A 13,251-nucleotide genomic window follows, 5' to 3' on the forward strand; every position below is an offset into this window, starting at 1 on the left:
TATTTTTTTTATCGGTTTTCTCATAAACTATGAATCAGAATCTACTATTAGTTATGTCATTTTCATCAGTTCAATGTGATGTATCGATTGATATATGCCCTACCTACCGAAAATATATTAGTTAAACTAAAATTAAATTCCCAGTGGGGACACTCGATCAAAAAGCTGTAAAAGCTTTCTCAGGCCAACCATCCTGAATGAGGTTTTTCCTGGATTTTCTTCATTCCCATCAGGCAAATGCCGGGACGGTACCTAGAATAATGTTCCCACACCACTTTTTTCCTTCCCCATTCCTTTTTTCTTCCTCAATTCCAAGGAAAGTGTGATCGCCGAGGGACGTCATCCCTCATATGTGTGACGGGTTAAATGGCCATAGATGTTGCAAGCCCAGAAATCTAATTCCTAATCCTAAACTAAAATTAAAGTTTAAGAGTTAATGATAATTTTGGGTTAAACATAATGTGTAGTGTCTTGCTGTTAGTCATAATGAAAAGCCTGATTAGTGTACTGAAATATGTCAATTTCCTCTTAGGTGGCGTGGTGATAGTACAGCACACATTTCCTATGTTAACGAAAAAGAAAATTGTTATTATCGATTTTCTCGAAAATATACACGTAAATTTACATTCACTCCTGTCATTTGGTTGGGGGCACTGTGGCTCAGTGGTAGAGCGCTTACCTCAGGTACGCGGGCTTCCTGGTTCGATCCCCGGCCAAGTAAATTTGTGGTGGACAACATCGTGTCTGAGGGTTTTCTTGGGGCACTCCCGTTTCCTCCCACATTCTTATTTTCCACCGATTCTTCCGTCATCATTCACTTCCCTTAATTATCCGTCTGCCTTAGCCTAATAGGCATAATCGTGAGACGTTAAATTAAATAATTTTATTCCATTTCTCTCACTTTGTTTAACTCAAAGAAATCTACCAATTGTTATGTTTTTATCTTTGGATATTTTTTTCGTTAAACGTTAGTAACACTATAGAATATCCAGTACTTATTGTGCAACGGTTTCACAAATACATGATCTTCCTTTGCTTTTAAACATATTAGGTGCCTTAAGCTTCATTTTTTTTTAAGAAAATACATTTGCTTCTTAGAAGCCGACGTCGTCAGTACTCCTGAATCAAAAATTAAAAATAAATTCATATTTCTACAGTACAGCCCCAAAATTAGGATAACTGGTGAAAAATACGCTGTAAAGCATCTAATTTCTTTTCTTTTATACGAAAAGGTATTAATTTTTGTGAGCAGCCACCAGATGAAATAAATTCTGAATATTCCATGTGTTACTACTAGTTTCCGTTACGATACCTTTCTCTATGAGATGCTACCTCTCAAGTGGTAAGTTATTAATATTATTTAAAGTTTATATGTTCTATGTTATATATTTATTTCTGTTCTTCTGTGTTATGCTGCAGATAGTGTAATAATATATTGCATTGCGTAAACCGCTTCTTATTATATTTTTAATTGCATTCTGAGCTGTGTACTTTTGAATCAATCAAAATGTTATAATTATGGAATTCTAACTACCTACATTATGAAATTCTGATTATTTTGTAAATTTTTATCCATGGTTTCTAGTTTTGGAAAAGGTGCACGAACATTAGCGAAAATATAATTGCTCCAAGATATTAAAATGGTATGTTCGTGACTGTTAGGAATGTGTTTGTCACTACTAGGAGTGTCTGTATTACTATCAGAAGACGACACGATCTGATATTTTACAGATTTTTTAAGTATAGAATACATAAATAATAGTTATAAATAATCTGTTTCAGCAGAACTAGCAATTATTATTGGCAACGAATAACATACTTTTTGATGCCATAAAAGTTCGTATTTGTCGATTTCCTTGAAATTACATATCAGAATTTACACTTAACCCCTTGTATTCCATGTGTCATTTTCCTATGCGTGTTCTAATACCAGGTTTTCATTTACTGTTAAAAGACTGACTAGACCGTTATACAGGGCATAGCTATTCTGCACGCGCGAGGAGAACATTCAAATTACTGATAAAAAATATTTGCATTGTGGAACATTTGAACTAAAAAAAGGGAAATTCTGATGTCCTGAAGGAATTTTATGATGTCTCAGGTTGGCAACACTGACCGGAGATCAAAGACAAAGTTTTTTCTTTTTTCCTATCTCGAAATACCGTCTTGAAGTTGCTAATTGTTTATCGTCAAAACAACCATACATGTGTCCTAATTGAATGCACTCTTGGGCTTGCTATCTACTGAAACAAAACTTTTTTTTCTTTTCTGTCAGTAAGGTGCTGTCACCTAAGGAGAAATAGTAGAACTAACTCGTGCCTTGCATCCACATGGATGTCACTGGAACGCAAAGGGGTTTAGTATGTCACATTTTGTTAAGCTTGATGTGACCTATCAAACGATGTATATCTAACTTTGGACCATGTATTAGTTAAAAAGAAATTTAAAAAAAAGTAAGAATCAATCACAACTTTAGGCTATATGTCCTTAACTACACTACGTACTGTCATCTTGCTAGTGTCATAATGAAGAGCTTCATGAGGGTGTACTTCAGTAGCAGTTTCACTTTAATAGGTTGAGTCAACTTTTAGGTTTACGAAATAATTTGTTTTCTTCAATTTTCTCGAAACCCACAAATTCCTCATCTTTTGATGGAAGATTATTTTGTTGTACTTAGTGGGATCTATCGATTGATATATGTCTGGTCTTTGAACTTTTTTTTTTTTCGTTAAACGTTAATACTATTGTAGAAATTACTTTCATTTGAAAACTAGAATTACCTTTGGCTCTGTTGTAAATTCCCATAATACATCGGCAAAATTCGTATCGACCAACACAGGAACAGAATAGATACTACCAGCTCTAACCCAAACCAGTTCAGATCTGTCTTTAGCAGCAAGGTCTGCAAGTGTCAATATTACACCACTTTGGATTTCACTAAAAACAGAAATGTTCACGTTAAAACATACGAAAATATAACATAAAGAGAGAAAAACAAAAAATAGTGCACTTTTACTATAACAGAGCTAATTCTATCTTAGTATTTAAGTAATTTAAGTAGCCATGTGTTTGGACACTAAAAAGACACGACTATGGTCTTTTCCCATTTATTATTAGATGTATGAATATGACTAGGGGCACGAGTTTTTCGCACTAAGAATTTGAAAATTTCGCGTTTCGTTTTTCATATTTCGCGTTTTGTCGGATTTTCCAAATAAAGTTTCGCATTTTGTAGCTGTTGTGGAAAACATATTCCCTGACATTTTTAAAATTGTTCCTTTTATTCATTGATCACTTCTGAAAACACATTGGCACAAGTTACATTTAAGCATTTAAAATAAGCATGTTACATGTTTCCACTTTTCCTCCTCCATTGCTGTACGCTTGCCACTTATCACCAGTCCACGCCATTGGCTAGCTAATTAAAACGGCTCCTTCCCATCAAGCACAACGCCTACGGAAATTTTGCCTCCCTCGCCCAAATATCCCTGGTATCTCTTGCACAATCAAGCAGGCAGCTAGGACTCTTGCAAGTCCTCCTAGGATTCTACTGACGATTCATACACCAAGGACTTGATGTGTCCTCAAAGGAAAATGTCGAGAGGATTGAGATCCTGGGAGCGCGCTGGCCACCGGATGGAACCTTGTCTTTCAATCCAACAATTAGGGAAGGTTGTATCCAAACAATGGCGAACATCCACATCAAAGTAGAAAGGTGCATCGTTCATGTTGCACCCACATTCCCGCTTGGACATCTAGAGATAAGTTTCCAATAGTTCGGGCAGTACATCATGAAGGAAGGTAGGTCCTTGGTGTATGAATCGCCAATACTATAGAATCTGAGGAGGACTTGTTTGCAAGAGTCCTAGCTGCCTGCTTGATTGTGCAAGAGATGCCAGGGATATTTGAGCGAGGGAGGCAAAATTTCCCTATGCGCTGACCTACACATCGAGTTTGGTAGTCATCACTCTGTACAATTATTGTGTGTTTTTGGTGCGTACAGTGCAGCAGTAGTGTGTTTGTACTAAACCTTACGTAGTCAGATGTAGTGTTATACACAATAAAGCAGGTTACATCGGCTTCATAAACACATTTGTTATTGAAACGTACTTGTTCCCACAGATTGATGCGTGGCGTGGCGTTTGAATTATTTTCGACCTTCGGTTTCCTATCTCAAAATGCGTATGTTGGACACCAATATCACCTACATAAATCTGACTCAAGAGGTTATGGACACCCTGTATAGTTATAGTGTATATGCCATTTCTTTCTTTCTAATAAATCAACATTATCACCAGTGGCGGCTCCGGAGTTCTATAAGAGGGAAGTTACATCGATAGTGGTGGCGAAACCAGTATTGCCTCTCCCCCAGCCCGACTTAGGGGTTTCCAGTGATTTTTCACTTTGAAAGCATTCTTTAAATTTTGATGTGAGACACAAATATTACCAATAATAATAATAATAATAATAATAATAATAATAATAATAATAATAATAATAATAATAATAATAATAATAATAATAATAATAATAATAGTAATATCGAATTTATCATTGCATATCCATAAATTCAGTATGTCTTACAGAATTATTGAACTTAATTCTAATATTTTACTCAGCACAAACAATGCAAGAAGTGGAAGAGAACTAGATTGCCAATACTGCTCAATTTATTTCCTAATTTAAATAATTCAGTTACATATCCATTAACATACGTACCTATTAACAGGATAATTTGAAACAGATACGAAAAACCGAGACCGGTGATAAGTTAACTAGCTTGATTTCTCGTATATTTATAATTTTTATTAACTTCTAAAATAGGTATATGATAATATTTTCCTGATGTATTGAAATTCAAGTATGCATTTCATTTCGATCGTTTCTAAATCAAATGAGTAATTCATTCAATCATTGATTTTCAGCACTAAGATGTAGATTTACTATTTAAGGTGAAATCTTAATTTATGTGCTCCTACGGAAAACTGAACCCTAGTATCCTCCCTTTCCTAACCATATACCTACGAGGAAGTTCCAAAATATACATGTAGTTTTGCAAAGTCTAGCGGGGACAGAATTTACTGAGTCTTCCGTGAGTGCTCGAAGCCTTAAACTTATCCTACATGACTTGAAATTGACTGTTCTCTGCTTTTTTTAAACATTTTTTTTCTTCGTATTAATTGGGAAGGCATGTGACTTTATGACTCTATTATAGAGATAATCTGATTAACACAACGTTAACAAATTTGGAAATATTAGCCAATTATTATTTCCTTAGCATTATTTACCTAATAATTTGATTGCAAAATAGAATACCATGGCTAAAAAAGAATTTAGACAATTGTAATTGGAAATTTATTTATATATATATATGTTAAGTACACACGAAACAAACTAAATTTACAAATAATTATCCAGACAAGAAACTGACCAATCGTATTATAATGAACATTGAAGTTAATTAATAGAAGCATTTTGCAATCACATACAGCTATAAAACAGGTTGTACTTACCAAGATCTCCAACGTTCCAATACATCGAGATTAGGAACATACGGACTACATTGTGCGAGTTGTACTTCTTCTTCACTAATGACGGAAAAATCTTCATCGTCAGTATCTTCATCGTTATTTGATGTTACCACCTCAGAAGCTTCAACTCCAGTAACTACTTCTGAAATACAATAATAAGTATTTTAAAATGTTTTGCACGTCACCTTGTTTTTATCTCCACTATTTTTCAAAGCAATGAAAGAAAATTATTTGAAGAAAATTCATACAAGATATATTTTACATTATCATTACGCTGAGGCAATTTTTAAGATTCGCGTAGCGAAACTGACAGAGGCGTGTTGTTCCATCACGCCATTGTCAGACCCTCCTCTGGTTATGCGAATTAAGAGCGTCTTGCGGAATTTAAGTGGCAACTATTTTTAACAACTCTGTCAGTCCCAAGTGATTTTCACCTGTTTAGTACTCTGAAATCTTCTCTTAGTGGGTAAATGTTTCACGGTTAACGCAAAAGTGAAACTAGAAATCTGCTGGTGGCAGCAAAACCAAAGACTACAAAGCAGATATTGGGGCTTAATATATCAATGAGATAAGTGTCTCATTGTAGATGGACATTATAAGAAAAAGTAAGAGTAGTTGCCATGTAGGTACTGTTTAATATATATATATATATATATATATATATATATATATATATATATATATGTATGTTTGTATTCCAAGACTGTTCACCTGGACGCTTCATAGAAACTACTATTGTATTCTTGAATGTTTTTTTTCTTCCTATTTATTTTCTCCCCTATCTGAAATGTTTAGCGAAATTGCTTAAGTGTAAGCAATTTTGCTAAACGTTTCAGATAGGGGGGAGAATAAATAGGAAGAAAAAAAACATTCAAGAATACAATAGTAGTTTGTATGAAGCGTCCAGGTAAACATAGTCTTGGAACACAAACACGTGATAATGTTGTAAGATCGAAAATAGCGTGTGTTCCAGGTTGAGAAAGACAGAATTAATATGATGAGGTGGACAAAGAGAGAGTACTGGACAGGTGAAGACTAATAAAGAGGACATTAACAAGATCAGGGAGAACATTGATGATTGACAAAAACAGATGTATGGAAAACGGTCAATATCTGGGGGTTGGTTCGTAAATAGGATGGTGGTCTCTTTCTGAGAGAGACGGAAGAGTCTGGCTTATGGATTTTAACTATACTTACGCGAAACGAGTGATCTAATTTCTTTTGTGATGGGTTGCGTGTTTTGGGATTGGTAGATAGGGAGTATTAAAGGAATATCAGTAATTATTGACTCAAACCGAAAAAGGAGTTAAGAATTTCGCAAACATGGAAGGTTAAAGATTTGGTGCATTTAAATATTTAATTAGAAGAATCACAACCATTGGAATGGTAGAAAATGTGTTATCTTCGTGATTGGGAGTTAGAAGGCTAAACTAGTATCAAAATAGAACAAGTTTTGCAGCAAGGTTTCTGTATTTCTTTGGTGTAAGTACAGATTTCCAAAAGACTAGATCTTGTAATGAGGATGTGTAGGTTGGGTCCTTTGGTAAACGATTTTGGGTGGAGGGAAAAGACATTTTCGTTTCAGTGGGGTGACTTGTGAGATAAGCAAAATCCATTAGATTCTGTGAGAAATGGAGCTTATGTATACTACTGAGTAAAAAAATTTATAGCAGCCTTTCTTTCTTTCCATCGTCCGACTGAGTTGTTTTTCCTTTTTTTTTTAACGTGTGGAATAGTAGAACAGGTACAGTTCCCTGAATGGCCAACGAATAGGCCAGAAATCGTTTCATGTAATGAGGATGGGAACTCTGGAAGTGAATATTGGAAGTTTCATAGCTGTTAATCTCGAGATGTCTACTGTTAAATCTGAAGTCCATGTCAAGGAAAGTGACTGTAGTAGAAAAAATAGATGAATTTGTATCTTACTGTTTAGGAACTGTAGGAACAGTTCCAACCCTAGTTAGCCGACGTTCCAATATTAGGAAAATGTTATGCCTAAATTGAAAGTAAGAAAAGTTAAAGTGATAAACGGAGCATTTGTTGTTTCAGGCGCTCAATGACTAGGTTGGTGCACGCTCGGGTCATGCGAGTGTTCATGGCAGTGACCTTTGACGGGATTACAGTTGATATTTTCAAATCAATACGTAAGAACTCGGAATAAAAGAAGACAAAAATGAAGAGGAAACAAAGACATCACCTTGCTGAAAGAAGAAACGCCATGAAAAGCATAAAACGAGAGAAGTTACCAGAAAAAGACACAATTACACTAGACACACTACAGAAATTTCGCGAAGCGGAAAACTCTTAGTGCAGCTTTATCTTAAATATCTACAAAGTGATCGAGTTTTCAAGAAGTGGAGAACTTCAATTAACCGAGTTTTAAAGAAAGTAATGATGAACTAACTAGAACAATTAGACCTCGCCCAATCAAGGGAACAACAAGTTGAATTTAGAAATGGTTTCTCAAATACGGACTCGAAACCTATTTCAAATTTAATCAGAGAGAGTATGGAGTTATTTTCCGATTTCCGGATATTATATATATATATATATATATATATATATATATATATATATATTGTAATTGTAACTATTTAGTAACATCATAACTTATAGCTTGCGATGCATTTTTAATAAACAAAGCTAACGCTAATTTGTATATTCAATTCTTTTCTTTCCAAAATACTATATTCCATTCTGAAATTCAATTCGAGACCTTACCGTGAATGAGTAAAAAAAAATCTAAATTCAATGCAACCTAAATTAATTTAATTACGCAGTAGTCTATTATTTCTTTCTTAAAGAACATTCGCCTTATTTCTGTTAGTAATTAGCAATAATGTATATTCGTCTGTAAATGCTGGTGCTTAAAACGAAACTTTGTAGTTAATATCCTGGTAATTCACTCAAATACAATTTTAAATATTTAGTGAATTACACTAATTTTGGAAGGTTTGGCAATATAATTTTGGACTGATATTGGTACTCTGTAACTATTAATGGCAGAAAAATTCTTTTATTACGTGAGATTAATGCTATAATATTAGATAAAGAGAGAATCTGTGTTCTAAAAATCAGTCATCCAAGTCCTGGTTCCCATTATTAAATATTCTCATACAGATAGCACCAGGTTTCGACGTCATCTGTGATGATATTATCCAGCAATGAACGGTCTGACTACATTGACCTAATCAAATATGTGCAGCGCTCGACTCTATGAGCTTTTTGCTTTTTACTCAAAGAATGAGACACATATCTCGTATTCTTCCAGATCTTTTATGATTTACCGGATCATTTGCCTGTTAAGCGGACTGTTATACGACAGTCTGACTGGGCATGTTGCGAACATGCATCACATTATCCTCTGAACGATTGGTTGGTGGACGTCTACACTTAGAACATCAGAAACATCTTCACGTCCATCACGAACTTGGGCGTACCATTCTAAGAATGACCACGAGATACATTCTCGCGGTAAACAGTTCTGATCATCTCGTAAGTCTCTTTTGCTATTTCAACTTAGAGCAAATTTATTGTTGCTCTTTATTCCATATAAGAATCCGTGGCAATGGGAACCAAGGTGTCTTCCATGACTGATGTTTAGAAGGGTACACATACTGTCTTTAACAAATCTTCACATATCCTGTAAAAGAATATCATAGTATTAATCTCATACGATAAAGCCATTTTCTATCATCAGCAGTTACATAGTAGCTATGTATTTCTAGTACTGTCAACCATAACAATATAGCCTCCAACATTATTAAAATCAAACTTAAAAGCTTACCTTCGGTTCTAGCACTACTATCATTTGGATTGCAACTAGTGAAACCAGTGGAAGATCTTGAATCGGTTAGTGCTGAATCAATGCTCAAACTTTCACTACCAGCCGCCAATGACGACATCACATCTTGTCCTATATGAATGTTTGTGTGCGCCACGTAGCATTCCGAGCACGCCCTTGATTTTCGGCTAATTGATCAAAGAAAAGTGCATATATTAATATATACCTACATCTTCAACAGAACATAGTTTCAAAATGTCAATGGAGCTACAAAAGTCAGGATTTTTTGCAGTTAATTTTAGCCTACTGTGTTTTGCTATCTATATTATTACATCAAGTATATAATACAGTATTTAACTTGTAACGTGAGTTACGTAGTTTCAGTTGCAAAGAGTCTTTTAGTTTGTTTGGAGTGTAACGTTGTTTTCCAAAATGAGACGTGGACTCAACGAAAAGTTTGATCCAAACCATATAAGTTTTCACCGAAAATAGAATCCGTCCCTCCAACTGAAGAAAAATAATCAAAATAAAAACTAAACGAAGTAAAAGAATGCTAATCATTTAAACAAGGAGAAGTATATAGGAACTATCCGGAATACCACATTTCAAAGGCCAAGAAATTAAGCGTGAGAAAAATCGTAATATGATATATCAATCACCATAATGTGAATTCGATGCTTGGCTCTTCCCTTCTACCCCTTCTAATCATCTTAAAGTATGCATACATTGTTCTTCCTTTAAATTAAATTAAATGATAGTTGAAAATTATAAATTTGAAACAACAGTTAACTTATAATTCATATAAAAAAGGTCCAAAAATAATGCGATTAAATATAGAATATTAAATATATTTTCTGAACATTCTTCTCTATATCATAAAAAATACAGCCATAATCGCTTCATATCAATAAATTTGTCGAGTTATTTGTCGGTGAACTGTAACTGACTGTCTAGATCAGCTTTTTTCAATCTATTTCGTTTCACAACTAATTTTTATCATATTCTCTTGCCAGCGACCCCCCATAAGTAATTTCCGATTTGTAGTAAGATTATTATTATTATTATTATTTCTGTCCATTGCTTACAGTTGTAACTTGTATTTGATTTTTCTTATATTTCAATATGCCGTTTACACCAGTGTTATTCCTCTTTTATTACACTTGTTTTTAAAACGATTCTCTTTTGTTTATTATTCTTTACTGTATTTGACAACAAGTACGGAAATTAAAATATGTCTATCAAAATAACCTTTAAAAATACGGTTTTCCACTGCTAGGTCCTAATTACATTTATCTTTCTTATCTTCCTTCGTGATCCCCTGTATTCCTATCGCGACGCCTGTAGGAGTCTCGAAGCCCAGATCTAGATATTATATGTCAAATTCTTGATAATAACCATTGTAATTCAGAAGAAATAATCCACGCCAATGGAAGTTCAAAGAGTAAAAAGTTTGCAACTGAGCCCGGAATCAAACTCAGTTTCCGATTTGATATGCCAGTGCGCTAATTACTATACAACTCCGTTCACTCCCTGAACAGTCATACACCATTCACTCCTGAGGACGATGTTCACACTTTCAGACCACGACTGCATGGTACATGACTGTTCAGGGAGCAGATGGAGTAGCGTAGTAATTACTCTAACACGGTAAGCCGGAGTCCTGAGTTCGATTCTCGGATCAGTCAAAACAGAATTGTTTATGAACAGAAAATTAAGACATATTGTTAGACATATTGTTCTATTATCATTTGAACAATATTTTATAACAAATAACGATATGAATGAAAAACATTTAAGAAAATTATTCCTTGAGTAACTAAATAAATAATTGTCGATTACAAGCCTTCTGTACATCTCTCTTGATGTTATAAAGAAACTACATAATACGATAGCATGGAAACTGATTAAATTGAAATAAACAAAGCATACTCAAAGAAACAATTTTAAATAATACATATTTGCCCTAACAGCGACTACCATTTATACTGTATGGAGAGAGAGAGAGAGAGAGAGAGAGAAAATTTAATGTCCAAAAATTACGCTTCGAGGCTACGGGAGTGGTGATGATAGAATGAAGAAAGTAGGAGGAAATGGGGGAACCCCGAGAAAACCCAAACACACTGTGTTGTTCATTCACAAAATCCACTTGGTGCGGGTTAGGGTCGAACCAGGGACCTCACGTACCAGAGGTAAGTGCTTTATTTCTAAGCACCATGCCACCCATATATACACTACAAACCAAATTTCTAGAACAAATTAAAATGAACTACTTACTTGCTAGATGTTAAACTGACCCAATGACTAGAACACGCTCCACAGTATATACGTCCACACAATCGACAATGATGACGTCGCACAATCAAAGAAAATGGAACTTGGCATCCCATGCATTTCTCAGTCTCCCTATCTTCTAACCATCGCTCTTGAGTTTGCTGCTTGCACAAATGAAGCAACTCATGATTTCTTTTAAATAAAGTGTCTTTTTCTCTGTAAATAAAACATAATGAACTATAGAAATTGTTCATTACTACATGTTATTCTAGCTCACTTAATTATTTTGTATCGCAAATCTCCTCATAATTTCAAAGATACATAGTATAAAAAATCAACTATCATTGTGTATCAATTCAATCACAAATTTCAACAGTATAAAATTTTATTCTATTGAAGAGCCTGTAATGTTGAAGTGTGTTCTCTCATATCTGGTATATTTTAAAGAATCTTCACTATGATTTACTTCTCTATTCTTACCTACAAATTTTGCACCGCACCTTAAAAGATCATAACTTGCAAAGTTTTGATTATGTAAATTACACAAAACATGATTTTACGTAAATCACAGAACACATTATATACCCAATCTGTCCATTTTGCCAAAGCAACAGACAAAGAAATTGCACAAATGCTACCTAACTTTGCAGGGATTGTACAATATCTTTATCACGATGGTGATCCAAACTGCTAGGGTATATGTAATACGTCGGGTATAGGTAATACTAAGTAAGCTTTATTGTTGATATATATATATATATATATATATATATATATATATATATATATCGGGTTAACTCCAAAACCTTAAAATGTTGTCGATAATAACACAGAGTGTTTCAAAATGAATATCAAGGTTTTAAGACTTTACAGTATTTATTACATTTAACGTACAATTATAAATAATATATCAAATTAAAGAGCAACTCAACAGTTTTTGCTACAAGTATCCAATGTGAACACCAATCGTCACACGGCACACATCGAATCGATACGCGAGAAAACTCATAAACTTTCCTCCGGTATATCGTACAAAACTCATTCAATTTAGGGGAGTCTCGTTGCAGCTGCACCATCTCGTAGGAATTTGCTAACCCACAGATGCAAACATTACGAGTGTTCACATCGCCACTTAAGTGAAATGTTGATTCACCATTGAAGGCGACACGATCCAGAAAATCTTCATATTCATGCAGCAACATTTCATTTGGAAAGTTGGCACATCAACCGTGGCCTGTAGGCTTTAGAACTTGTAGTAACTGCAAACGATACGGACGTACTTGTAAGCATCTTCTTAAAATTCTCCAGACAGACAGTTGTACTGTGACTACAAATTCACTTTGCAAAATATAAAACATAAAAAGCTTTCTGCTCACTAGTCGCCATCTTTGCTACTAGCTCTTTCTAACGGCAGACCGAGGAAACAGTGCATGTGCATGCGTGCGTACAAAACTGTTTGAGTTGCTCTTTCATTTGATATATTATTTACAATAATACGTTAATTGTAATAAATACTGCAAAACCTTAAAATCCCGATATTCATTTTGAAACCCCCCGTACTTTAAATGTATCAGACAGGACACATACACTACGATAATGACTAAAACTTTAGTTATGTTTAAATAAAGACACTTTTACTTATTCTAGATTCTGAACTTGTAAAAT

The 13,251-nt window shown here is 34.4% G+C and overlaps 1 protein-coding gene across 1 annotated transcript in view; it reads right to left on the minus strand.

Annotated features, from left to right (window-relative positions):
- The window catches only part of LOC145678504 (uncharacterized), a 278,047-nt gene that overhangs the window by 7,802 nt on the left and 256,994 nt on the right, over nt 1–13,251 (minus strand). The window contains exons 13-16 of the mRNA XM_081748724.1: nt 11,590–11,802; nt 9,319–9,503; nt 5,514–5,673; nt 2,781–2,937 (exon numbers count right to left, since the gene is read on the minus strand). Coding sequence (XP_081604850.1) covers nt 2,781–2,937; nt 5,514–5,673; nt 9,319–9,503; nt 11,590–11,802 — 715 coding nt within the window. The remainder of the gene's footprint in view (nt 1–2,780; nt 2,938–5,513; nt 5,674–9,318; nt 9,504–11,589; nt 11,803–13,251) is intronic.

Source organism: Thermobia domestica, chromosome 2 (genome assembly GCF_964235325.1).
Source record: "Thermobia domestica chromosome 2, izTheDome1.hap1.1, whole genome shotgun sequence".
Taxonomy (NCBI): domain Eukaryota; kingdom Metazoa; phylum Arthropoda; class Insecta; order Zygentoma; family Lepismatidae; genus Thermobia; species Thermobia domestica.